Raw genomic sequence first — 27832 nt, forward strand, 5'->3', positions numbered from 1 at the left:
CACTCTAAAATACATCTACATACATCCATATGTAGTTCATATCGAAATCTCTAAAAAAGACTTATATTTATGCATGGAGGGAGTATTACACTCTAAAATACATCTACATACGGGTAGTTCATATCGAAATCTCTAAAAAAGACTTATATTTATGAATGGAGGGAGTATTACACTCTAAAATACATCTACATACATCCGTACGTAGTTCATATCGAAATCTCTAAAAAAGACTTATATTTATGAATGGAGGGAGTATATGGTTGTGTGCATCAACTAATGCAGAGGCCAAGCATGCTATCCTCCTTTTTTGAAAACATTAGTAGTGTTTGTATGGTTGTAGCACCAAGAAATGATTTTTTTTTTGTTTTGTTTTAGGGATTAAAGTGCATTCACTATATGGCTTTCTTGTTTAGGAAGAAAATTCAGAACATGTTTAACTTGATAAAAGTTTTGCTTTGTGATTTGTCGAACTGACATTTACAAGGAAATTACAACAAGAGTGAAAACAAGCTGAGTTCAAAGTTTAGGGACACATCTACTTTCATGGTTTGGCAATACAATATATATAGCTTAATAACTAACCATATTGTGTAGTTTAATTTGTATATGCTGAACTTATGGGACAGACGATATCTGTAGCAAAACTTTGAAAGTTTGATTGACCATTTGCAATCGGAATTACTCAGGTAACAACCAGAAGAGCAGTCTAGTACCCCATCCCTTCCAAAACATAAGGCGTAGTTTGAGTGTCCAAATTCATGTTTCGACCATGAATCTCCCATATAATGTGTAGTCAGGAGTTGCAGAATTATAATCATACGGAAGTATTTTGAAATGCTTGCTTGATGGTGGCTATTTCATGTGACATGATTATATATTCACCCGCAAAAAAAAGACATAGATTATATATTGCTAGACTAATTATTGGTCAAAGCATTAATTTGGATAGTCAAAGTTCAACAGAAGGTATAGTGCTCCGTTTCGATCCCATCAGTCTAAAATTTGCTGTGCAAAGGCGACGAGCGAGTCAACATAGTGGTATGAGACTTGTGATCAGGAGAGTATATATACAATGGCGTGGTCCAATATTCGTTCGTCTCCCCTCGCGTGCTTGCAACGGACAGATCGATATGAAAAAGGCTAGTAGCTGTCTCCTTAGATTTTAAATTTAAATCCAAAAGCAAATTGATTGTAGTGCACATTGGTGTTGATTTTGCTGAATGGAATAGCTAGTTAGCTTAGCTAGGGGACCGATCTAGATGCTGGCCGGTTACTAGAGGTGCATGTCCGTACTTTGAACTCAGATGTATGCTTCCATTATTCTACTTCCCCCGTTCCTAAATATAAGTCTTTGTAGAGATTGCACTATGGACCACATACAAATGTATCTAGATGCATTTTAGAGTATAAATTCACTCATTTTGCTCCGTATGTGGTCCATAGTGAAATCTCTTCAAAAACTTATATTTAGAAACGGAGGGAGTAGTATACAACTTGCGCGTACGATTCATGCATATATATACATGCAGAGAGAGATACCCGAGTGCAGCGTTTTTGGTGCTTGGGCTAATGGAGCATTCAAAAAAAAATTCACAATTCAAAGTTTTAGAAAATTCTGAAAATAATTCCACATTGACATATGGATGTATGCTACATGTGTGTAAAATTTCATGAGAAAATACATTGATTTGCGTACTACACAAGAAAGTGAAAAATGTTGGTTTTATGTAGTGATCAGTGTTGTACTGTTCACCATGTTCAAAATCACCAACTTGTCCTTTTTGTGTAGCTCCAAAAGGCATGTCTGGAGATACCCTGGATTTGTTATTTGAATGATTAACAAACGGGTGCAACCATTATTACTATTATATTTCAATTATTTGTATGTTTTTTCTTAGCGATATTTGCAAGTGTTGTTGCCTGGTCCACACACACATATAATTTGTTATGTCCACATATTTGGAGCGCTATGCAGGTACGATTTACATCTGTTTTTCAATTAATTCAACTACCAGTCGCAACATAATTGTATCGTACACTCCCTGTGTATATGTAAAGTCATGGTGTGTCTATATTGTGTTATAACAATATCTCACACAGCTCACGGGCAACTCGCTAGTAGGGTATATATAGGAGCGCGGATTTTTTTTGGCTCCAAGGCTCCATGGAACCCGGTATTTTGACAATCAAAAATGATATTTAAACTTTCAAACAAATTCAAATATTTTTCTTTGAAAATGTATACATGTTTAGTACATATATGTAAACTTTCATTAAATAATATGGTGATCGGCAAAACCCAAATTTCCCTCCCAAAAAAAGACCAATTGATATACGTATCCGTCATTTTTTGTGTATGCCACATATAAACATATATTGTTATGAAATTTCACACCGATTTTATGTAACTTTTATATGCACACTGTTTTTTATGCAATGTGGAAATAAGGTTCTTGAGGAAAACAATATAATAAAGACATTAGTATATATAAATTTAGGGCCAATGTGCCTATGTTGTGTGTAGTGCTTAGATAAGTGCCCCCCCCCCCCCCCCTTGAAGCGGCTAGTCAAGGATAGATATCAATGGGTTCTCCTATTCAGCGGGTAGGTCGTGCGCGAGCGCTCGCATTAAGCGAGACCGAAGATTCTCTCGCTGAAGGGGTCTACAGTAATAAGCCGGGCCCATTCGTGCACAATAAATATAGTAAAACGAAAGGAGAAAAGGAAGCGCGAACGGGATTCGAACCATGGTCTCCCGGTTGAGGACTAGGCTCGGTTTCGTGATTTAGTATTAGGACGGGTTCACTTAAGTTGAAATGAGCTGCGTTTTCCATTGTTCCTTCTCCGTTTTTCCTTCTTTTTGTTTTTTTTCACAGGTTTTTCTCTGCTTTCATTTGGTTTTTTCTTTCCTTCTTTTTCGTTTTCTTTGGTTCTTTATTTATATTTCCTTTTTTGTTTATTTCTTTTCTTCTTTCTTCTTTGGTTTTCATTCTTTTCTTCGGTTCTTTTATTTGTTTTATTTTGTTTAGTTTCTGGTTTTATTTTTTTGCTTTTTTTGTTTCTTTTGGTTTTCATTCTTAATTTTTTCTATCTGTCGACAACAATTTTCTTATACACGTTTAACATTTTTAATGCATGGTTGACAGTTTTTCTATACACATTTTTAAATATTGATTAAGATTTTTCAAATATAAGATGGTTTAGGGTGATCGGTTATTGAAAATTTTCATGAAACTTTTAAGTTATTGAAAAATGTTCATCGAACTCAAATAATGTTCATGATCTTTAAAAAAATCCTCACATTCGAAACATGTTTATCATCAGAAAATGTTCTTGAATTCAAAATTGGTTCATAAATTCAAAAAGAAAATGTTCATTGAATTTAAATTTTGTTCACCCGCGTACTGCACCAACTCCAAGATGCTGGCGGACACACTCCAAGATTGTGGCGTGACCATCTCCGATCGAGCGCTCATATCCAACATGGTACATGCATCTTCCAAAGAAGTTCAACGACTACGTCCTCGCCTATAGAACATGTGGTCTTTGCGGATGGAGCACTTGGCCATTCTTATATACTTCACACAACTTTGGTGTGGTAGAATATTCGGTAGTCATAATTTGATATTTAATGGAATGAGTGATGGGACTTAAACTTACATCTTATGTTTCATGGGTACGCGACTTCGAATGTCTTATCCGATTGCATGTGTATTATCCGATTGCATGTGTATTATCCGATTGCATGTGTGTTACTTACTATCACACATATATATAGCACAAATGTTTCCTACAAGCGGTGGTAGTTACCACCACTTGTGTTTTGTATGTTGTATGTAGTATGTACCAAATTGAAGAGTATGTACGCGTAGTATGTAGTATATAAGAATGTTTAGGTAGTATATATACTATTTTTTAGTTAGTATGTATCGTATTTTAAGTATGCTCCTTTTTACATATAAATATATATGTATTTTACAAATATAATTAAAATCATGGGCCAACTTGTAATTTTCTCATGTAACTCATTTTGGAATATGTTATATATAATACATGAACATACTTATAATGATAAAGTAGTATATATAGTACCACATGGTAGTATATGAGACATGTGGGGTAACTAGCTACCACCGGGTGGTAGGATGGATTTTCCCTATATATATATAGTGATGCTATTCATCACCTAGGGTGCAGAATAAGTTATTCTTCACCCGAGGTAATCTTACGATCACTTCATAATTAAATTATATTTGGAATTCAAATAGTTACATTCCTATTGATTCAGTACGTAAAATTTGGTATAAAAAAAATAAAAATATAGGTCATAAGACATGAAAATTTGCAATTTATGTTCATTTTACACTATGTTTTTACGTTTGTAATTTTACGTAACATAAGATTTTTTTACGGCGATTATATATTTTCTTGCGGTCTCTTTTCACATCAGAAATAAGACAAAACTTACGGAACGTAAAATTACGGTGCATTGGTGGTAAATTAGAGGGGGGGGGGGGGGGGTGAAGAATAACTATTTCTCACCCAGGGTGACGAATAGTCAATCCTATATCTAAGATATTTTATTATTTTAAATATTTTCATATACTATATCTAAGATATTTCAAAACAAGTTACATGAAAAAATTGCATATGAGCCCATGGTTTTTGTTATATTTATGAAATACGTACATATTTGTACTAAAAAAGAGCATACTCAAAACATGGTACATACTACCTAAAAGTTAATATATATATATACTACCTAATCATTGTTATATACTACATACTGCACGTACATACTCTCGATTTCGACAGATACTACATACAACATACAAAACGCAAGTGGTGGTAACTACCACTGCTTGTAGGAAACATTTGTCATATATATATATATATATATATATATATATATATATATATATATATATATATATATATATATATATAGAGAGAGAGAGAGAGAGAGCGCGCGCAAATGTGGCGTCTTTGTGGTGTCGTGCTTTAGATATGTGGGTCTACATGTGAACCGACCCAACCAAGATAGGTATGGCGGTCAACTTGTTCGACATGTGTTCGGCCTGTTGTCGCATCAAAGTCCCCACACCACTTTAGTGGGCATGGCCCAGCCCAGTTGGTCATCAAGATTGACTCCAGTAATGGGCATTGTCAATGCAAGTTTTCGAAAAAGGGGAAATGAAATGGTCATGCAATGCAATGCTTTCATATTTTTTTGAGGTAATGCTTCATTTGATGGACCCCTTTTTTTTCAAAGTTGGACACTGTCCACCCCTCCAACTAGACTTAATTTGGAAGAATGCTTCTTTTTTTGCGAATTTGGAAGAATCTAATTCGTCAAGTAGCTACTGATTCATTCATTCTAGTAGTTGTAGTACTGTTTTACTTTCTGCATGCGCTAGTAAATTCATAATTATTATGTATTCCCTGAACTACCAAGACACCATATATTTAGGAACAGAGGGATTATTACTCAGGTTGGAAGAGATTCTAGAGATGAATAACTCTTTTAATTTCTGCATTGGATTCTTATATCATATCCTAATTAAATCTTGCGCAATCCCTTCGAGCCTAAGTAATAATAATTTTAGAAACAAAGATAGGATATGGCAGTAGTAGTATGTGTGTTTAGTGTTAATTTGGAGGATCCAAATCGGGCTGCTACTCATTAACTCTGCTCCTTAATTTGTGCATGCCACCTCGTAACTAAATCTCGTTCAATCCCTTCGATGCTAAGTAATACTAATAATTGAAGCGCGCCGTGTAAACTGTGGCGGAGGGAGTAGTACTTAGGTTTGAGGAGATTCTAGAAATGAATCACTGTTTTAGATTTTTGCATTGGATTATTGGCATATCCTAAATAAATCTTGTGCCATCCCTTGGCTGCTAAGTAATAATAATTCTTGTAGATAGTCCAAAGATAGATAGAGATAGAGATAGAGATAGGATATGCCAATATTGTCATGACAATGTACTCCCTACTCGTCGTCGCCGTCCCAAGAAAAATACAGAGAAAATAAGACCATTGACCCAACCGTGCATGCATCCTCACCTAGAAAATGCATTGAATACTTCAAACATCCTACCAAAACCAAAGACGCCGGGCCCACTTTCCAGTCAAACATGACGACGGGCTGCGCCGCACCATCCCCAGCCCGAGCCGCCCCGCGCACTCTCCCTCTCCGCTCGCCTATTTATGCCGGCGCCACCGCCCACCGGCTTCCATCCACCCACCACAACCACATCCTCACCGGCCTTCCACCGCCGCCTCGCCTCGCCGGAGTACAACCACCGCCACCACCAAGACCAAGATGGGCTCGCGGTACGAGGTGGAGGTGACCGTGGGCTCCGCCCGCGACCTGAAGAACGTCAACTGGCGCAACGGCGGCCTCAAGCCCTACGCCGTGCTCTGGATCGACGCCGGCGCGCGCTGCTCCACCCGCGTCGACCTCGACAACGGCGACAACCCCAGCTGGGACGAGAAGGTCGTCGTCCCGCTGCCCCCCGCCAGCCGCCTGGAGGACGCCGTGCTCTACATCGACGTCGTCCACGCCAACGCCGCCGAGGGTGTCAAGCCGCTCGTCGGCTCGGCACGGCTGCCTCTCCGCGACGTCGTCGACGACGCCGGCGTCGGGGGCAAGGTGTCGAGGAATTTGAGGCTGAAGCGGCCCTCCGGGCGGCCCCAGGGGAAGCTTGACGTCCGCGTCGCCGTCAAGGAGCCGGCCAGGTACTACGACTCCAACGTCCCTGGTGGCTACCCGGCGCCCGCCGGCTACGGCTCCTCCCGGGATGCGTACGGTGGTGGGTATGGTGCCGGAGCTGGCGCGTACGGCGCTGCTGCTGGGGCTGGAGGCTACGGCGCATACGCGGCCGCGGCGCCTCCGTCGGGGTACCCGGGCTACGGCTCCACCGCGCCGCCTCCCCAGGCTGCCGCAGCACCGTACGGCGCCGCTCCACCGCCCTACGGCGCCGCGCCCCCGACCCAGGGAGCGGGCGGGTACGGCTCCTCTGTTCAGCCGGCATACGGCGCCGCGCCCCCGACCCAGGGAGCGGGCGGGTACGGCTCCTCTGCTCAGCCGGCGTACGGCGGCGCGCAGCCGGGTCAGGCGGCGGGGTACGGTGGCACGACGGGCGTGGGCCTGGACCAGAGCGGCGGGAAGACGAAGAAGAAGGGGATGGGGATGGCTGGCGGGCTGGCGGTGGGCGCGGCGGCGGGCGTGCTGGGCGGGCTGGCGCTGGCGGGCGGGGCGAGCTACGTGGAGCACAAGATCGAGGACCACGTGACGGAGCGCGTGGAGGAGGACATGTACCGCGGCGGTGGGTACGACGACTACGGCGGCGACGACGACTACTAGTACTAGAGCAACCATGGATCGTCGTTCCCGGGGCCATGCATGAATCGGACCGGACCGGACCGGAGAGTTGAGAAGAAGAGAGGTTATTCTCTTGTGCGTATCATCAAGAGATGAAACTTAGATCGTTGATCTTGCATACATCTAGTTTTGTTAATCTCCATCCATGCATGCATGCATGTGGACGAGAATCGGGTTGAATGAATTTCTTTTTGGTGCAACTTGCAATGGCGGCTTCCTTCCACCACAAATTAAAGTCTCTTGTTTGTTTGTTTGTTTCTTGCTTGCTTGCATTCCATTCTTTGGTGAGACGTGACTTGTGGTGGAAGCCGACAGATAGATACTAGGAGTAAATAGTATATGTCCTTATTTTTATAGAATAACCCTTATAAGTTTTCTAAAAAAGCAATCGAGTCCTTCATGCCTATCGGATCCATTTGCTCTCTCCTCTCTTCTTCCTTCTCCGCGTCGTCCGTCTCGCAGCTCCGCCGCCGCGCATAGTCATTCCGAGCGACACAACACTCCTGTACTCTACTTCAACGATTTCCGGTGTTCAGGAGGCTTTGCAATGGGGAATCACCGCCGTGCAACTAGACCGCCAACACCCGAGACTACAACATGAGAACTATCTTGCCGATGGCATCTATCCTCAGTGAGCGGCGTCTGTGAAGACCATATCCAAACCACAGGGCAGGAACTCAAATGATCTTGTGGAGCAAATATGGACCCACAAATTGAAACGAAAGAGCTTATGTTTGAGTTGTGCATTTAAAATAAATTTTATGTAAACACTATTTTTGTTCGTTGCCAACATTTGTTATTTACGTGTGACATTGACTTGTACAATCGACGTGCATGGATTCGAGAGTTCGAATTTGAGATATGTGGATGCCGGGAGCGAAATATGAGGATCGTCCGTGGGCATGACTGGGCATGTCCAGGGACGTATGGGGGGGTCAAATTTGTCAAGTCCGGCTGTAGATGCTCTTAGAAGAGAAGGAATAACCGACGGGTGGTGGGCCCACTTGGCAGTAATGGGATGACTAATTTATTTTATTTGACCGAGAAAATATCCATCCATCCATCCGCGGTGTGAGAGGTTGGTGTGTGTAATAAGTTTGGGATTTCTTTGTTTCACACAATCAACTGCCCACCCACGCCACGCAAGGAAGCAAGCAAACCGTCCGTCCCTATCCATCCATCCACTTCTTTCTCCTCTTCATCCTCTTCCGCTCCGCTCTGCTTTGCTTCGCTGCCAAGCCATCCATCGCTTCTCTCCTTCCTCTCGCCGGCGACGACTCTCCGCTACCCGCAGGTAGGTGTCCTCCATTCTTGTACTCTTGTTTTTTGTGCTCGCTCATGGATCCATCGATGGAGTACTCCTATCTGACAGGGAGCGCCTCCGTTCCTCTGTATAATCTGACTGCAGGAAGAAGGAGAGAGAAAGAAAATGGCGGACAGCGGCGGCAGCGACTGGGAGGTGGTGTCGCTCACGGCCTCCACCTACGCCGCCGCCCCAGGACCAATCTCGCCCATCCACGACACCGCTGACAAAGCAGAGTCGCCTCTTCTTCTCCTCCCAAATCCTCCCGCTCCCCCTGCACATTTCTTCATGTCCCAGCACTTCAATCTGCCACCGCTTTTCGGTACCCATCTTGAGAATAATAGCGGAGGCCAAGAATTAGAATCCGACCCTGCCATGGCGGACGGCGATGCCGACCATCTCAACATGCCCATCTGCCCAGAAAACTACCGCGACAGCGGGAGGGATGATCTGCAGGTGGAAGGAGGAGGAGGAGAGGAACTGCAGCGAACCACCATGCTCTGCTCCCTTGCTGACGCTACTGCAGGTGCAGATGCTGCTGCTGATGCCACTGCTGCTACCCTGCCTGCTCCTGCTCCTGCCGCCACGCAGACGGTGGCTGCTCCTTCCGGCGGAGTCGTCCCTCGCAAAAGTTGCAATGCCGCTCAGGCTCAGGCTCAGGCTCAGGCTCAGGCTCAGGCGTGGTGGGAGAAGACCTTCTCCTTCCCGCGTCAAGGTGGGAATGGGAATGGGAATGGCGGCACACAGCCCCTCCTCGCCTTCCGCTTCGTCTTCGTCGCCGGCAAACTGCAGCTTCAGGAACAAGACCACCTCAGCACTGTCCCTGAATTCGTCGGCGTCCACGGCCAAACCCAGGTACCTGAAAACTCCCCTCTGTTTTAGACAAGCTCTGTTTCTGCAACTGTATTCCATTCCAGAGAGAAAAAAAAACTGTGTTTTCTGCAAGTGTGCTGGCTAGTCAAATAGACCGTACTACTCCAGTGAACATAATGTAAGTATATTAGTATCAATGTATCATTGTGTAGCTGTATTGGATAGATGTTGCTTGGTTCTCATGTTTATGGATTGACACCTCATATACTGTACTACATCTTCAACATAAGTACATATCATCTCAACAGTACACTTGTCAGCTTCTGATGTTGGTCAGTACAGTTCTGATGCACAATGTTGGTTACGATGTTTATGGATTGACCACATATGATGATTAGTATACATACAAATGTTGGTACACAACACAATAGACTGTACATGCTCTAGTACTAATCATCTCAACACTACACTTGCCATGTCTAATTATGATGTCCAAGTACTCTACTGTTGCTGATGATCAGTACTAGAACTAGAGCAATAATACATCTGCAACCAAGAGTTTCCATTGAAATGAAATGACCTGACAGCAAAGAGTAAACTAACTGTTGCTAAGTGGCGGCTAGTCCTGTTATGTGTCTATGTCTTGTGCATCATACCGTTGTACGCATATGCTTGCTTGCTAGTGAATAACCCGGGGAATTACTTTTACTTGGTGCACAATCTTCGCTTGTTGCAATTTGCGAATGCCATGCCCGCGTTATGGATTCTCAGAACCTATAATAACATAGAGTTTTTGTTTCTTTTTGCTGTGGACAATTGTTTGTTTCAGAAGATAAGCTGCGTGGTGACTGAGCCACTTGGTCAGGTGAAAGGCAGCATGCTTGGTGGAGGAAGCCCTGTTGCTCAGCAGGGGTAAATTAACTACACAGGCTGCATAGCATGCTGCTGCTGATGATGATGATGATGGCGAACAAATTAGTACTAGTATGGTAGCTAAGAAGTTGATGATGACTTGGATCGATGATGATGACGAAAATGGTGTGGTGAATACTTTCTACTTACTCTGATCCATGTAAGTGGAGTGGTATTACTTAATTAGTAGCTAGGCAATGGAGTATGAACATGTATGTATGGGTGAGCAGTGGTACTCGTTAATTCCATCTTGCTAGCTAGTATGAGTGTGGTGCTTGAAAAAAATATATTTCTTGTTAGAAGATCATTAAGCAGAGACTGATACTACTTCATCCATTCCTAAATATAAGATATTTCAATATGGACTACATACGGATGTATATACACGCAGTTTAGAGTGTAGATTCACTCATTTTACTTCGTATGTAGTCCATATTGGAATCTCTAAAAAGACTTATATTTAGGAACGGAGGGGGTATAGGATATGGGTGGGGTTTGTTGTTGACTTTGTTTGCCGCGCAGGTGATGTGAGATAAGTACTCCCTCTGTAAACTATTATAAGAGCGTTTAGATCACTAAAATAATGATCTAAACGCTCTTATATTAGTTTACGGAGGGAGTAGGAGGCAAGAGGTTGGTGTACACTGTACAGATAGATTGTTGTTGAGTTGAGTTGGGTACCCGTCAGCATCAAAACATATAGAGCTATAGTCTACTACTTTGTTAATGAATTATATTGTTTGTGGACAATTAAATACTAGCATCAATTATGGCACTAGGTCCTAATATGTTCATGGACATCATGTTGTTATCCATCAGTGTATGTATTATGTGTCTAGACATACAAAATGGTGATCTCAAGTAGTATGTTTGTATGTTGAATGCCCTTAATTGAAGGGTATGTAGACAGTGAAACATACTAGTAGTATGTTCATTTCTGTATCCGGCTGACTGTTGAAGATGAGCGCAAGTCAAAAAGGCACCTGGGCCAGAAAGTTTGACTTGGTCATGCATGCATGCATGACCAGGTCAGCACACTAGTATGCCACTAGAACGGGTCAACAGATGGATGGATCAAGTGCACAACGCATCATCCATCCATGATCCAAATCATAAAACAAATGACATTTACGGTATGAAATGAATGTGCACATTTTTTAAATTTGTCCGTCCACAAATATAGTTTTTATTATTTAGATTAAAAATTTGACAATATATAATACCTATAAGTTTGCCTCTAGGAAGAATGTCATATAGCCAGATGAGATCGACTATGGAGCCAAGGGGGTGGATCTGGGAGGAGGAGGGAGGGCCGGGGTTCATTGTTCCCAATCCAACTGACGTTCACACAATTAGGGCGCGGCCGGTGCTAGCTAGCCAATGAATCAGAGGGGGAACATGCAGCCCTGGATAGCTCATAACATACACAACGGTTATTACACACTTGTTTTCGTGAGCAACATTGTTTTCTCTCTAGCGCTCTTCCTCTGAGACAATCCACACTATTCTCCTGTAAAAAAGATATATCTTGGACATTGTTCTCGCAGCACAGTAATCTCTCTCTATATATATACTGCCGTTTCCTTCGAGACCACCCAGCTCTTGTGGGACAAAATCCCGTGCATCTCTATATTTGTATATATCTGCTCGTCTCCGTTCATTCTCGTCGCCGATCTCGTCCTCGTCCTCCTCAGTTGCCAATGGAAATCGGGCGCACCCCTAAGTGCAATAGTGAAGGATGGTACTAGTGTTTTTGCGATTTGTGGTGCAGACCGGCTATTGTGCTAATTTTTGGGAGCACATAAGACATGCGGAGTGGGTTGGAAGCATAGATACATAGACTAGACAGGGCAATGGCAATGCAAGTGCATAGGAGTAGTGGATGGTGCGTGAGATAGGTAGATAAGCAATATGTGTGCGTCATTGTCATGGTGCACGAGCGTGCGCGCTTGGCTCCTCTACCTTTGCCAATTGATTGACTCGATCAAACAAACCGTCTCTGTCTCTGTCGATGGCGATGGCGATGGCTGCCCCGCTCCACACGTCGAAATGGGGACGAGAAAGAAGAAGAAGAAGAAGAAGAGAACGCGTTCCTTCCACCTTGATTCATCTCTTTATATATCTTTTCCTTTCTTTCTTTCTTCCTTCACCATTTAGGTGAGGGAGCTACTTTACTCACTTCATTGTCAATAGCTAGCAAGCTCTTCTTCTTCTTCTTCCTCCTCCTCCAGCAGGCCTCTGTTGCCGTGCGTGCATCACAAACTGATTAGCTATATACTTAGTTGGCTCCCATACAGATCCATCCACCACAGAAAAGATTAGGACCAGATAGCTAGGATGCAACAGGCAAGGGCAGCGGCAGGGGAGGACAGCAGCAGCAGCAGCAGCGCGCACACGGTGAACGCAGCCGCCGTCGTTCTGGCCGCCGCCGCGCGGAGCAGCGACGGCCTGCGCCCCCAGCTCCACCACCACCATCTCCACGGCCACGACCACGACCCCTCCGCCGCCGCTACGGTACGTACCTCGTCCTGCTTGCTTGGTTCGATCCCTTCCCCTTCACAACAAGATGTATTCTCCAGCTTGCTTCCTTCATCTTGCTAGTGCGCGTTAGCAACTAGTAGTAGCAGAAGCGTCTGGTCTGGTGGGTCAGTGCCTACCATCAATCCATCCATGTCAGCCTAACGTACGTACTCCTACGTACGGTTGTGTGTTGGCTTGGCTTGGCCTGTCTTAGCTTAGCCGCACGTGCTGAATGAAAGAAACTGCCTGGTCATGTCTTGTTACAAATCTCTCATGTACTCATCCATCCATCCACCCACAGTTTACTTTGACCTTTGATACATGGCGCGAAAAGTCACTCACTCTTACCTCCACCACTCATCTCAAATACGCACGCATGTCAATTGCCAATGCCATTTTTTTTTTTGAAAGGAGGATATAACCCCGGCCTCTGCATCTAAGTGATGCATGCAGCCATTTTATTAATTATTCATAAAGACCTTGCAAAATAATACATCATTAAGTCTGAAGCAACCATCTCGGCAACACATGTCGCTACTCCTATTCCCTTGATGAAGGGGTGCCGAATATCCGAGCCGAATACACCAAACGAACATCGCACCAAAGCCTAACATCTAAAGCCGGATGACCCAGCCCAGCCAGATACCAGGACTGTGTCACACACCGGCTCGGCGCACTCTTAGAAGCCGTCGCCGCCGTTTTCCACCGATCCATCTCCAGGGCAGTTACCGACGCACCGACCTTGCCAGGCCTGCCGTCAATGCCACCACGGTGCCAGACAGTGCCACCATCCTGCATGTATCCATCTGCCTGCGCCCGTCGCCGAACCTCCGCAGCGCCATGCCGCCAGGATCCGCCGTCAGCCTTGCGGTAGATGGAATGCCGCTCCTCCTATAGTCCTCTTCATACAGCACTTGCTCCAAGACAATGCCCCAGGAGGGAAAACGACACCAACGGCGCCGTCATCGTCCGATCCGGGAGACCCAGATCTAGGGTTTTCCACAAAGCATCCCGAGCCTGATAACGCAAACTGCAACGCCGATGCCTCAACAGGGAAACGGCATCGGAGACGCCGCCATCGTCTGCCATGAACGAAGTCAGCGCGATTTTCATCGGCAGTCGCACCACCAGGGCGTGCGCCGCCGGCGTCACTGGTTCCTTCAACCTGAGCAAACTCCAAAGGCGATGCCCTTAAGAGGGACTACGACGCAAAAGCATCGTCATCGCTCGATCCGATGCTGGCCGGGCGAGGCGGCGAGGAGGAAGGGAGGCGGGGAAGAGGCGCTGCGGGCGGCGGCTAGGGCTTCGCCCTGCCGCCCGCGAGAGCGGCTTGGGCGAACCAGTACCAACTTCAACTTGGTACGACGGGTTTCCTTGCTCTCGAAGCGATGATTAGGCACTGTAGAAATTAGTTACACGGCAAATCGATTCAATTCGCTCGTGCCAACACACTGATCGAGCGTCTTGTTCACTTACTGTGTCAATTTATTTGGAAGAATATTCAAGTGACTAACAGGGATGTTTTGCTTTGCAGAAGAAACGGTGGTGGTCGCGGCTGTCGTCCACGCTCTGCTTCCGCCCGCACTTCCACGCCCACCCGCGCCGCGTCATCGCCGATGCCTACGCAGACGGAGACACGCCGCCACGCCCGCTCGCCGCAGCATCCCACACGGCATCAGCATCGGCTTACGTCCACCAGGCCCCGCCTGCCCACCCGGTCTTCGCCTTCGCCGCGCCGCCCTCGTCGCCGGCCTCCTCGCTCTTCCAGTCGGAGGCGCCATCACCGGTCCTCCTCGACCTCCACGGCACCGCCGGCAGCTCGCCCGGCATGTTCGCCGTGGGGCCCTACGCGCGCGGGCCGCAGCAGCTGGTGTCGCCCCCCGTGCTCTACTCCGCGCTCACCACCGAGCCCTCCACCGCGCCGCGCACGCCCCCGGCCACCACGGGCCCCTCCTCCCCCGAGGTCCCCTTCGCGCGCTTCGTCGACGACGGCGGGCACGAGCTGCTGTTCCACCACGCCGCGTACCAGCTGCGGCAGCAGGGGAGACCCCTCGTCTCGCCGGAGCCGGGGTCCCCTTCGTCGCCGAGGCTGTTCCGGAAGCTGCACCGGCGCAGCCAGCAGGGCTCGCTTCTCGACGGCCACGTCCCCGTCGCCTCCTCGCGTGAGGGCGCCGACGCCAGGGACGTAGACGATGAGGAGGAGGAGGACGAGGTGCCCGATAGCGCCGGGGAGTTCGTGTTCGGCCATGCCGACGACCGTGGCGCCGCGCCGGAGGAGGACATAGACGGCAAGAACTGGCATTTCTTCCCCATGGCCACGGGTGAGCAGCACGCTAAGATCTAAGCGTTGCTCTGTCTCTGAATTTCATCCGCTAGACTGAAGAACTAACAAGCGAGCCTGACAGACTGACACTGTTGTTCATCACCCTTGTTTCAGCAAAACAGTCTCCCCAGTACTGTACACAATTTCTTTCCGTGACAAGAAGCTAACTACTGTTGGTGTACCTTGCAAAAACGTCTTACATATATTGTGGGGTCGGAGGAAGTACATTTTGTTTCTAATTACTAGCAAAAAAATGCCTGTGTGTTGCAACGGGAGAAAAACGAATCGCATGTGTGTATTCCAAAAAGTATGGCTCAAGGCCTCCGTAGGTCCGCACCCTCGTTTTTAACACGACGCCCACCTATCTCACCTCTTAACCTCCTTTCCGCTCTCATCGATAGTGGTCGCCGTGTCCAAGAAAATGCACGCGAGCAACGCAAATACTGATAGAAATGAGTAGAGTATGTTTCTCCACATAACTTCATTCAAAAAATAATAAATAGTACATAGGTAATTCATAGTGCAACCTTTAATATTGTGTAACTGTTTTGTCTTGCTAATAAAAATCAATTTGATATTATTTTAAAACTACATCCGGTCTATGGATGTGTACAACTGAAAACCCTTGAGAAATCCCATCAAAAACCTTAAAAAATTATCAACATTTGTTCACGAATTAAAAAAATAATTCTAAAAAAGTATATTAAAAATTGTCCATGAGTTTCAGAAATGTCCACAACTTTCGAAAATGTCTTGGAATTCCAAAAATATTCATGAAGCTAATTTTTTTCACTAATTTAAAAAATTGTTTGCGGGTTTGAAAAATGTACATGAATTTTTAAAAATGTGTTTATGCACTAAAATATTTTCAAGAATTCAAAAAAGTGTCCATGAGTTTTCATAAAATGTTTGTCAGTTTGAAAAATGTTCACGACTTAGGAAACAATATTCGTGAGTTTAGAAAAATGTTTATGGATTCAAAAAATGTTTGCAATTTTTAAAAAAGTTCACAAACTAAGCAGTCACATAATTACAACAAGCAGTCTCATAATTACAACAAGTCGTCACGACTTACACAAAGAGAATATCTAAAGATTAAAAAATTGACTAAGCAACAACAAAATAAGAAGACGAAACATTAGCACAAGCGAGAAAATTATGTGGGGCGCAATAACTGCCTTCTTTGGTCCTTCATTTGACAATTTTCCAGGCCCATGGGAAAAAATACGTGGGGCGTGCACGCCGACTGGTTGATAGAGTCAAATATATAAATGGGCCAAGCAGATATCACTTGGGGGGGGGGGGGGGGGCATAGGCCCCCTAGTATATAAATGGGCCATGCCCAATAATTCTAACATAACAATTCATTCATGGTTCATAGATTTAAACTAGTAGGAGGCGGTGCCGTGCTGTTGTAGTGTTGATGGAGGGGCGGCAGCGGCGCGGTGCCGAACTGCGGCTCCGTCGGCGACTCGATGCCGTACGCCGACTCCGTCGGTGGCGGCGGTGCGGTACTCGGGCTCCGTCGGCGGCAGTTCATAGTCTCCTGTTGATTGATACAAGTCATTGAACCGAGTAGTTTAGATGATGATACATTGGCAGTAATAGGTTAAAAATTGCATGGCGATTTAGGTAAATTTGCTATATCAATTAAGGTAAAAATTGCCATGGCAATAATAGTTAAAATTTTGCTATATCAATTAAGCCGTAAGATGCCCGTGCACGTTATATTTACAAGATGCAGACCCTTAATCAGTCTACTATACAGGTTTTTCATGCAGCCCAAGCAATAATTAACAGTTTGGAAATAGAAACCCAAACAAAGGTGAACAAGGAAATGCAAGTGTATCATGAGAGAGCTAGCTCATATGAAGGAAACAACTATATGCAAGGGAATACAATTGATATCTCCAAAGAACCATGCTATACGTACGACAATTCACATACGAATTATATCCGATGGAGCAGATCAACCCGTATATCAGTTGGACTCTAAGTCCAGCAACGGCTGGATGTTGCATCGTACCAAATCGGACAAGTCATGTTCATACGTGTAGTAGTTTTGATCTCCAAACTATCGGAAGAGAATATAATTTTTACGGATGCTTCTTGGAAGCCACAATGGTTCTATGCAGGTTGAATATTTTAAATGCAATAATTTTAACAGATAGCATCACACTAGCAAGAGCAGCAGCTGCCAAGGAATGAGCCAGGACATTGGCTGCAGGAACAAAATGCTAATGGTACGGTTCCTTTTCAAGGGCTGCCAGGCCCGTACCATTAGCACGAATCGGACTGAGCTTCATTGCCATAACTGCACCTGCAGTTGGGTCAGTGACATGTGGGCCTAACAGACGGCTGGCCCACATGCCAAGCTACTTGAGCTGCTAGAAGAGCTAATTTTTTTTAAATAATACATTTTTTATTAATTTTCATAAATATTACGCTGGGTAAAAAAATTTCAAAAATAAATCCGATGATACATTTTTATCCAGCGTAATATTTTTGAAATATTATTTTTGAATTTTTTTATCCAGCGTAATATTTATGAAAATTAATTAAAAAAATGTATTATTTAAAAAAATTAGCGCTAGAAGATGGATATATGCTTGGTACAACAAGTTTTAATTCTAGAATTACGTACACATCTAAATATCCATTGTCAAATGCACAACCAATACATCATCGGATTACACAAATTGGTCTATATATATATATATATATATATATATATATGTATGCATGTGTGCCTTCTTTTTAGTAAGAATACCACTCATATCACTGGTACTAACCAATCTTGTGTTTTTGAGACAATGTACCGATCAATCATGCCTGCTGGTAATTTTGTGGGCGTCTAGGTGCAGGCCCGGCGCCGGCGGGGCAGGTGGCTTGGGCTTGGGCTTGGGCTTGGGCTTGGGTTTGGGTTTGGGCTTGGGTGAGGGCATCATGCCGCAGCGGAGCATGCAGCCAAGGGTCTTGAGGTCGCAGTTGGTGATGCAGAGCGGCAGGGTGGGGCACACGACCACGCAGGGGATCATGCACTTGAATGCGCAGAACATCACCGTCGTGAAGCACCCCATCATGCACTGCATCTTCCCATCCAGCTCCATTGTTGGGCGCTCCGTCGTCGTCTTTACCGCCAACGCCGTGTGAGCATGAACGGCGAGGACGTCGGCGAGGCCAGCCAGGGCGACCAGGGCGATGAGGAGGACGGCAGAGCTGGTGGTGGTAGCCATGCTCGCTGGCCCGTGTGTTGTGGTTTGTGCAGTAGTGAGCTCTTCACTCGTAAGATAGTTTATATAGGGCTGGGTTTAGCATATCAAACTCGACTTGCATTTTGTGTGTGTTCGTTCTATTGTTGCTTTTCCACACACTCGCGCACGCGCACACACACGGCATGGCGATGATTAACGTATAATATATGGATGCATGAAATATGTGTGAACCAAGAAATATGTAGCAAATAACAGTTCGTTCGCTGGACAATACCAGTACATCTTTCTTATTTTATAGTACTATACTAATTGGAGAAGGCATCATTGAATCCTCTATGTTAATTCTCATCATCTTCAAAACATGTCCGTCCGCTTTCCCTAAGATCAGTCCGCAACCGTGGGATGACGTATAGTGATGTGCCCCGGTCTCTTGATCCCTGGAGCATGCCTTTTCACTGTGTCCAAGGAGCAATGCTACAGCTACCGAGGATTTACAGGAACTTTAGGGGCCGGGTTGAGGTGACTCATTTTTTTATTTGTAATTAGGATGAAGCAGGGACCACCCTAAAATTTGCGTGCTTGGGGTGGTGGTGGTGGTGTTGGGGGGGGGGGGGGGGTCGCGAGGGGAGAAGGGTCAGTCCATTAACCATGCAAATCTCACCCCATACAATTCATTTCCTAGCTCCCTTGGGAAAAAAGAAGAAGAGGGGATCTTATCCTCCTGATCTAGAATGGCGATGAGTTCCACCGCAGCAACATAGTCATCCCGCTATCCATTGCAACTATAGAGAAGATGTCTCTTCCTCTCTTTATGGAGGAACTTCCAAAACAATTCTTGCTTCATAGGCCTTCCAGATGCCCAATGTCTTATCTTTGTGGGGGTGCTTTGTATCACCGTCTGTCCTTATTAATAGATCCGGGGCGTTTTCCGCAAAAACAAAAACATGCATCTATAATTTCCCACTGATTTAACTTCTGGAGAAGTTTCCAAACTGTAAGCAGCTATTGATCATTTAATTGAATGAATTAAAAAAACTCATCTGTAACATACGATTTAATGTTGAGTAAATAACTACTATAGACAATAGCATGGTAAAAGTTGCATCAATCGACTTGTGTTTACCTGTTATATGCATTTGTAGAACAGCTTATCTGGCTTTCTTAGGTTTACCGTATTTTTAGAGAATGGTTGTACCACACATGTTTTCTTTTCGTTTGATGAAATGGTAAAGGTGATACTTTCAATATAAGCAGAGAAGACATGATTTACCTTTTCATGACGTATGCTTATGGATGAGTCATCCACTCGTTTCGCACCTACTCCCGGACGATGGAAAATTGTTACAGCCAGGTTCAAATCCTGAACGCCCAATGGTGCTCAGTAGTTCTCCTAAATAAAAATACCACATATGCTAGTGCATATTGGTTAGTTTTTTTTATAGGCACATCCAGTGGAAATACACATCTAAAACATCTGTTTCTCAAATGGCTCGATGTTTTGTTATAATCGTGCAATATGGACTTCAACACCTCGCTATAATATGCATATTACAGCAAAATACGTAAAAAGGAGAGAAGTATCAAGGCTAGGTCACTTGAGTGTTGAATTACCGAAAGAAAGGAAGATATAAAATCACATATACACATATAAAATTTCATTGCAGATACATGTGAAACTCACAACCCATCATCGATCGGATTACATGAAGTTGGAAGATCAACGTAAGTGGTCGATCGGTCTAATTAACGTGCATAACACAATCACACGGTTATGATGAGTTATGGATAGAGCATATCATGTCGCTCATATGATATATTCATGTGTCTTGTTTTTAGTTGATCAATCCGTATAGCATATCACTGGTATCAAGCATGCATGCATGCATGGTGATTGTCGGCGTCTAGAGGTGGAGGTCTCGATCGGTACGGTGTTATGGCCGGGCGGGCGGGGCAGGTGGCTTGGGGGGCGCCGGTGCCGGCGGCGAGGGCGTGAAGGCGCATTTGACCATGCCCATAACGTAGGTCTGGTCGCAGGCGAACCAGCAGAGCGGCATGTCGGCGGGGGGCTTGGCCACGCACCCGAATACGCAGCCCATCACCGTCGTCCAGCACCCCATCATGCACTCCATCATCCCTTCCAGCTCCGGGGCCGTCATTGGCTGCCCGGTCGCCCATGCCGGCACCGAGAGTTCCGCGGTGTGAACGGGCCTCGGGTCGGCTGAGACAACATGCAGGTCGGCGAGGCCGGCCAGGACGACGAGGGCGATGAGGAGGGCGGCGGAGCTGGTGGTGGTAGCCATCCTGCTGTTGTGGTTGTGGAGGTGATCGATCGATAGGTTTTGTTTGTGTGGTGAGCTGTTCACTGATAAGAGATGGTTTATAGTGGGATTTGGCAGGGCTTAGCGTGGCGTACCAAACTCGACTTGCATTTTTGGTGTGTCCTGCCGTTGCTTCTCCGCGCACACACACACACGATACAGGTGATGATTTTTTCCAAGTTGTTCTCTCCATGATCTCTCTGTGTCGTGAAGATTGTGCACCACGCCGACGGTGGCCACCCATGTTTGCTTCGTCTTCAATATATGTGAAGACATGGTAAAACATTACAAAATGGGTCGACCATGCAGGCTCGCTAAACAATAATAGAATGCGAAGGACATAAATTAAAGATTTGACAAAAAGAACGGAAAATAGTGAATGTCAACTAGTGAGAGAAATTCGTTGGCAGCTTGCCGCTTTTCTTCTCTCACACTCTAGAGTTTTCTATTAGTTATTACCAAGGTATACAATTGTATTTTTTTTATTTATGAGTATATTCATTAGACCCATATATTATACATACTTATAAAAAAGACATAACCATATATAAAAACACATTATGAAACACTTAGCTGGTGCAAAATATTTCTAAATTAATGTCAAATTAATATCTTGATGCCTGCCTATGTTTACAAGATTTTAGTTCAGTAAAATATTTTACTACAAGATTTAGTCATTATAAAATTCAAAAAATACTTTAGCACCAATATATAGTTTGTGTTATTGAGTAAAATAACAAACAAGAGATAAACCTATTTGATATAAGTTGTATAAATGAAACAATTTTATGATATTTATTTAGAGTTATGAATAACTAAAAATGTTTAGTATAAATGTTACATCTGGAAGCATGCTACAAAATGTCATTGATTGAACTACTTGTTTTCCTATGGTTTAGAAGTGATTTATTGTAGTTATCGAATTGCTGTTTATTGTTTGTAGGAAATCGATCCTATTAAGATGTTTAAGATATCAGATTTGCTGGACATGCCCTTACTGCACTTATGTTGTGCTCAGATGACAAGCATGTTTTTTTAAATAAATCCATCAACATTTTTCTAAATCCTCTGCATTTTTTGTATTAATGAACATTTTTATAAATCATGGACATTTTTTTTGGAACCGTGATTTTTTTTAAATCTTGAATAGTTTTAAAATTCATGAACATATTTTTGAGACCGTGAATATTATTTAAACTCACGATTTTTTTTACAAATTGGTGATTTTTTCCGAATTTCACGAACATTGTTTTGAATTTCGTACTTTTTTGGAATATTTTGAACATGTTCTAAAAATTCTTGAACACATTTTAATACATGGATATTATTCTTGAAATCGCAAACTTTTTTAATCCGTGGACATTTGTCATTTCTTGAACATTTTTTCAAATAAGTAGTATCATCTTTTGAATTCACGAATATGTTTTCCACAGTTGGCAATGAGGCTGGCCCATGAGGGCGCTGGTCTCCCATAGGACTAGGAGGTCGTGTCTCGGCCGGTTGGCCCAACCAGATCTCGCCGCCGTCCCGTCCATCGCCGTCGCCGCTCCTCTCTTCCTCCGCCGCCGCCGTCATCATCATCGCCTTCCTCCTCCTCACCCACATCCCATCTACACCCACATCCTATCACCACCTGCAGCAGCAGACCATGAAGACCAATACTGAGTCCTCCGGCGACCTCTTCCACCTCCAGATGCGCAGCGCCATCGACGCCGTCCGCCTCCTGCGCAGCGCCATCGAGATCAAGAGGCAGGCAGGCAGGTGTATGTTGAAGGAGAGGTGGAGAAGCTCTAGGCAAAGTACAGCAGCCTGCATTCCCTGAATGAGTTTCAGGGGCTGTGGAACAAAGGCAACAACTGTTTCTTTCTTGGAGATGAGATGAAGAGGCGTGGAGTTTGATGGCTCCATGCGCGAGCTGGTGCTCTTCCTCAAGGGGAGGAAGAAGAAGAAGAAGGCCGAGGTGCTCCGCTGATCCATTTTCCGGCATAAGGTGTTGTATATACATACATCATGTCTGAATTTTGTTGTCAGTTTCACATAATAGATGATTCAGTCAGTCAGCATCACTCTCAAGGAAATCTCGGTAACCAGCACAACAATGTATGTATAGCTCAGCGCCGCAGTTTTGCAAAGAGTACTTTCGATTAGTTTCCTAGCACTAGCCGCTGCAAATTTCCTGTAAGGAATGATTGTGTTAATTCACATCCTTTTGCCCATTTAGTTCATTCCACGACTTGATTTATCATCTACGTACGTGCTCTCGGCATCTATTCCGATTTATTTCATTTCGACACGCACACAAGTACGACCATGTCTTGATTTTATCAACAGCCGGTTCAGTCGGCATCACTTTCAACGAAATCCTGGCAGCCGTCAATGTGCACTGTTGTTGGTGCTGCTAATAGTACATTTTCCATTCAACCACTTAATTTCTTAGCCTTACTGACAGCTGCCTGTTTCCTTGCAAGGAAATGTCCTACTACTGATTTCAAATTGTCATATCCTTCCTGGCTATTTAGTTCTTTCATGACTTTGCGTCTCTCCAGCACATTTCAACATATGACTGGTACACAATTTTTTGTTGTATCATCTAAATAGGTGTTCTCTGTAGCTACTCTTTAAATGGCGCACATAAGTAGGATTGTGATTTCTGAGTCGTATGGCAGACATGCATTTGGTTGATTAGACGTGCTGATTAGTTGACATTCGATTCAGCCAAAAGGACAAAGTGGCTTAACCAACAATAATTCTGCCCTTTTTAGGAGGAATCCTGAAAAGTGTTATACTACCAAACTCAGCAAGTAGTACTTCTCACTGGATTGCTCTTTGTACAACATGATGATGCTTTTTAGTAAAGATTGTCATCTAAGTAAGTTGCTCATGTCTGCTCTGCTGCTAGAGTGGTTAGCACCTGACCTGATAGCTTTGCAGGCATTCTAGGACCAGGGATAAATACGAGATGCTAGCAGGTAGCCACTATTGGAAATTGGTAGTACTATTCTATTCTAGGACCAGGGATAAAATTTGAACTTGACTTTAGTAATGCTTAATTAATACCAAAGGAAATTTCATACTTTTATCGGTCCACTGTGCATCCAGATTTCTCACTTAATTGGAAAATTTATCCGTTACTTCAGTAGTGCTGTGTGTGAAAGGAATTTCCTTACTTGTATTGTATCACCTCCAGGTCATGGGAATCAAATCAAAGAGGGAGGGCAAGAAGGCCCAAGAGGCGCTCCACTCACTAGGCAGGGCTGCACTGGAAGCAAGCATCGGTATGTGGAAAAAGCTGGAGATGCAAAGGCAAAGCAAAGCTCTCAGGAAAGGAGAAAGGTGGCATGGCTGTTGCATGGAGTAAAAGTGAAACCAACTAAGCAAATCTCACTCACACACCATCACCCAACAGAGCAGAGCAGAGCCAAGTCCAACTGTACTGTGGTCATCCTACATGTGCCCCATGTGCGCAGCAACTACACCAAACAACTACTCGTCCCCGTATCTCTTTCATTCTTTCTTACCCAACACTCCTCCTCCTACCAGGCAGGCAGCAGGCAGCAGGCAGGGCCTCATATACAAAAGGGCTTGGTCTCTTCTCAACCCAGAGCTAGCCAGGGAAGACCAAGCACAGCAATACCTGATAGTGAGTGATAATCTTTCCAGAAGCAGCAGCAGAAGAAGGTCTGATCTGCGATCTCTGCCCCCATTCTGTTTCTACCTTCTTGTTACTTGCCTGCCTTGTCTTGGTCTCCGACTCTGCTATTTTTCTGATCATGACTGCAGTGTAGGTTGATCAGACTGTACACACAACCATACATGTCGTTGGAGGATCCACGGAGCGCGATGGAGGGGAGGGCGAGGAGGCGCGCCAGCCCGTCCGGGATGCGCACCAAGGCAGTCAGGGTGGAGCCGGAGCCACAACCCACCAGGAGGCACCAGCCAGGGACGAGGGTGGCGGTGGTCTACTACCTGTGCCGGAACCACCACCTGGAGCACCCGCACTTCATGGAGGTGCCACTCGCCTCCCCACAAGGCCTCTACCTGCGAGGTTAGTTAGTAAGCTGCAACTCACGCCTTACCGGTGTTGTTAGCGAGTGTTGAAAATAGAATGATGCCTTACCATGAATGATTGCAACTTGTTTGTTCAGATGTGATTGGCCGGCTGGACGCCCTGAGAGGGAAGGGCATGGCCGCCAAGTATTCCTGGTCCTGCAAGAGGTACCTATTGATATTGAGACCCGTCTGTTACCCAACAAACATTGTGTTTATTCATAAGGCAACGATGCAATGCAGGAGCTACAAGACTGGATTCGTGTGGCACGACCTTTCCGCGGATGATCTGCTGCTGCCCACGCAAGGAACAGAGTACGTCCTCAAGGGCTCCGAGCTCCCATTCGACCACTCAAAGCCTCTGCCAATGCCGGGTATTAATTCCATGAACCATGAGCAACTGTAATTTGTTTCTTTTTTGAACTGCGACCTAGTCATATATACTACTGTTTCAGATCATCAGCAGAACAATGCAGTATGTGCAAAGGTTCAGCCCTGCAAGCCGGCTCGACAACAAGACTCGCCTCCTTCTCCTGGATCGTCAAACCAAGGGTGGACTTCCAAGTCTCCGTCTCCTACTCCTACAACTTACCCTGCAGTTCCAGTCATCAAAGAGGAAGTACCACCGCCGCCGCCGTCACCACGGCCACCAACAGCAACAACTCGTGCTGCTGTTGTTCCAGCCATGAAAGATGTCGCAGTGCCACCGCGACTTCCCCAGCTGGTCTCGCCGTCCACACCGTCTGCCTCCACCATTGGGGACGAAGAGCAATGCAGAATACCACCGCATTCAGGCTCCTCGAGCAACTCGTCGCCCAAGACAAGCATGGCTTCCTCAGACACAAGCTCACCCAGCCCCCCCAAACCCGCAGCGGCAGGGAGCGACGCGGCCACACAGACGGATGATAAAGCGCGGTGGGACGACGTGAAGCTGCAACACAGACAGGGAACAGCAAGAGCATCATCATCATCATCGCTGGAAGGGCCAGAGATCGTCGTGGACGAGGAAGAATCCCGTTGCTCGCGTGCGCCGGCAGGGGAGGACCAGCCTCGCAGCAGGAGGAGCGGGACCCTGCAGTCTCTGATACGGGCGGAGGCGGCCGGCAGGAGGAGGTGCCTTCCTCTGCCGGTGGAGGACGACAGGGCTGCTGCTGCCACGGGCGGCTCCGTCAGCGGCAGGCTGAAGCCGGCCAACCTGCTGATGCGCCTCATGGCCTGCGGGCCGAGCCACCCCGGCGGCTTCGGCTTGGTGCAGACCTCGTCGTCGTACAAGCCGTGTTTCCCGCAGCTCGAGTACCCGTCGTCTCCGGAGCTGTCTCCTCTCGGCGCGCTCAAGCCTGCAGAAAATTGCAGCGGGCGCCTGCTCGACGGCGCACTTAAACGCTCTTCTTCTTCGTCGCGCAGTCACCAGGAAGGGTACGCACGTAATAATGTCGATCGATCGCCGCCTTGGACATAATTATCTGTTTGTACATGTTCATGCCTGCCTGCCTTTTCTCAATATATCGATCCTGAAGCATGCAACACAATTGCAGAGTTACTTGCGAAGAAGAAGAAGCGTGGCCGAAGGGGTTTAACAACAACCTGCCGAAGAGGACGAGCGATCCGCCGTCGGGGAGGACGGCCTCTTGTTCAAAGGCGGTGTCGTTCCGGGACGAGTAGGCGATGAAGATGGAAGAAAATATGGTATAGAAAGTGGTGTGGTACTCTGTTTTAGCATCTGTGTTAGTCCATATTTGAGGATGTATGCAATTGCAATGCAACCAACTGATGATGAAGCACCGCAGGAAGGAACGCTTCAGGAGCTCATCCACTGCATAATGAATTGCTTCAAGAAACTCAGCAGTACCATCTGTTTCGGTTTGGTTCTTCTTCTTCTTCTTGGCCATCTTCTTTTTTTCTTGCTTGGCTGTGCGTAGGTAATAAACACTGCAAGATGTTGTTGATCGGGAGATTACTACTCCCTCGTTCCATAATTCTTGTCATGGTTTGAAGCGCGACAAGAATTATGGAACGGAGGGAGTGGCTAGCTATATATGTTGGCAGTTAGTTGTTACAGAATGTGGCAGGTAGTACTAGGTATATATGTTGGTGGTAACTTGTTGTGAAAATAATAATGAAAATGTTGTTGTTGTTGTACTAGTAGTAATGAAGTTTGCTTTGAGAGGAAGGAAGGAAGGAAGCAGGTACTGAAATTTGGTCGTCTAGTTAGTTACTATTCCTAACTCCTTGGCTAATAATCCCTCCGTTCCTAAATATAAGTCTTTTAGAGATTCCACTAGATGGACTACATACGGAGCAAAATGCAAGCTGAGATTCAGATCTGGCAGCTGCTGCCACTCACTCAACTCACTCACTGTATTAGAGCAGAGAGCAGTACTCTTCTCTACTCCACCGCTACCATTAGTAGCTAGTATTTCACCTCAGCAGGGTAGGTACATTGCATACGTGCACATGTACTACTACCAACTAGGTCGGTACGTATACGATTGATGGGCATACAGTATTAGCCAGCTGGTGAGTCTGTACCATTGTCTGTAAAAATAAACATGTTGCTACCTTTGTTAATTGTTGCTGGGACAAAATTGGCTGTTGGTTGCTACCTTTGGTAAAATAATCTCATCTGTTAGCAGCCCGTATCTATCTATCTATCTACTCCTTCCGTTCCATACTGTATGGAACTGCACATTTTATATGACAAACTATCGACATCTAAAACGCTAATAAATAAATAAATAAAATTATAAAAGTAAACTGCATGATGAATCTAGTGATATTGATTTTTGTATTTTATATAAGTATTGGTATATATATGCTCTCTTTAAAACTTGGTAAAACATGTGTATGGTTGATTTTCATTCAGAAAGCAAAATATGCACCGCTTTATGAAACGGAGGGCGGGTGGGGCCAAAAATGAAGGGTATGTTACCGTATCATGCTGATGAACAACACACGGGCAATCTTGGTTGTAACATACCGAATGGGTGGATGCT

General features: G+C 45.2%; 4 protein-coding genes across 10 annotated transcripts; all 4 read left to right on the forward strand.

Annotated features, from left to right (window-relative positions):
* The first annotated feature begins 5900 nt into the window (after window positions 1–5900).
* Window positions 5901–7742, forward strand: LOC123095558 (spidroin-2). Its single transcript, XM_044517055.1, has one exon. It carries the CDS (start codon window positions 6327–6329, stop codon window positions 7368–7370), a length of 1044 nt encoding a protein of 347 aa, XP_044372990.1. The 5' UTR covers window positions 5901–6326; the 3' UTR covers window positions 7371–7742.
* Window positions 7743–8502: 760 nt separating this feature from the next.
* Window positions 8503–10723, forward strand: LOC123095559 (ATG8-interacting protein 2). Its single transcript, XM_044517056.1, has 3 exons — window positions 8503–8682; window positions 8797–9546; window positions 10334–10723. Exons 2-3 carry the CDS (start codon window positions 8818–8820, stop codon window positions 10418–10420), a joined length of 816 nt encoding a protein of 271 aa, XP_044372991.1. The 5' UTR covers window positions 8503–8682; window positions 8797–8817; the 3' UTR covers window positions 10421–10723.
* A 1756-nt stretch (window positions 10724–12479) lies between these two features.
* On the forward strand, window positions 12480–15440 carry LOC123099285 (uncharacterized protein At1g76660). Its single transcript, XM_044521469.1, has 2 exons — window positions 12480–12930; window positions 14471–15440. The coding sequence occupies exons 1-2, from the start codon at window positions 12754–12756 to the stop codon at window positions 15278–15280; spliced, it is 987 nt and encodes a 328-aa protein (XP_044377404.1). The 5' UTR covers window positions 12480–12753; the 3' UTR covers window positions 15281–15440.
* Window positions 15441–22140: 6700 nt separating this feature from the next.
* On the forward strand, window positions 22141–26981 carry LOC123095560 (protein SOSEKI 3). 7 transcript variants are annotated; one of them, XM_044517061.1, is made up of 8 exons: window positions 22148–22782; window positions 23980–24470; window positions 24578–24837; window positions 24938–25007; window positions 25083–25213; window positions 25295–26255; window positions 26375–26537; window positions 26627–26981. In XM_044517061.1, exons 2-7 carry the CDS (start codon window positions 24241–24243, stop codon window positions 26499–26501), a joined length of 1779 nt encoding a protein of 592 aa, XP_044372996.1. In that variant the 5' UTR covers window positions 22148–22782; window positions 23980–24240; the 3' UTR covers window positions 26502–26537; window positions 26627–26981. The 7 variants fall into 7 exon arrangements, with proteins under 7 accessions (XP_044372997.1, XP_044372996.1, XP_044372992.1 ...); XM_044517059.1 differs by having other exon boundaries at window positions 22150–22782; window positions 26375–26525; XM_044517063.1 differs by having other exon boundaries at window positions 22152–22782; window positions 23980–24251; window positions 24333–24470; window positions 26375–26981.
* The last annotated feature ends 851 nt before the right edge of the window (window positions 26982–27832 follow it).

This window comes from Triticum aestivum, chromosome 4D (genome assembly GCF_018294505.1).
Source record: "Triticum aestivum cultivar Chinese Spring chromosome 4D, IWGSC CS RefSeq v2.1, whole genome shotgun sequence".
Taxonomy (NCBI): domain Eukaryota; kingdom Viridiplantae; phylum Streptophyta; class Magnoliopsida; order Poales; family Poaceae; genus Triticum; species Triticum aestivum.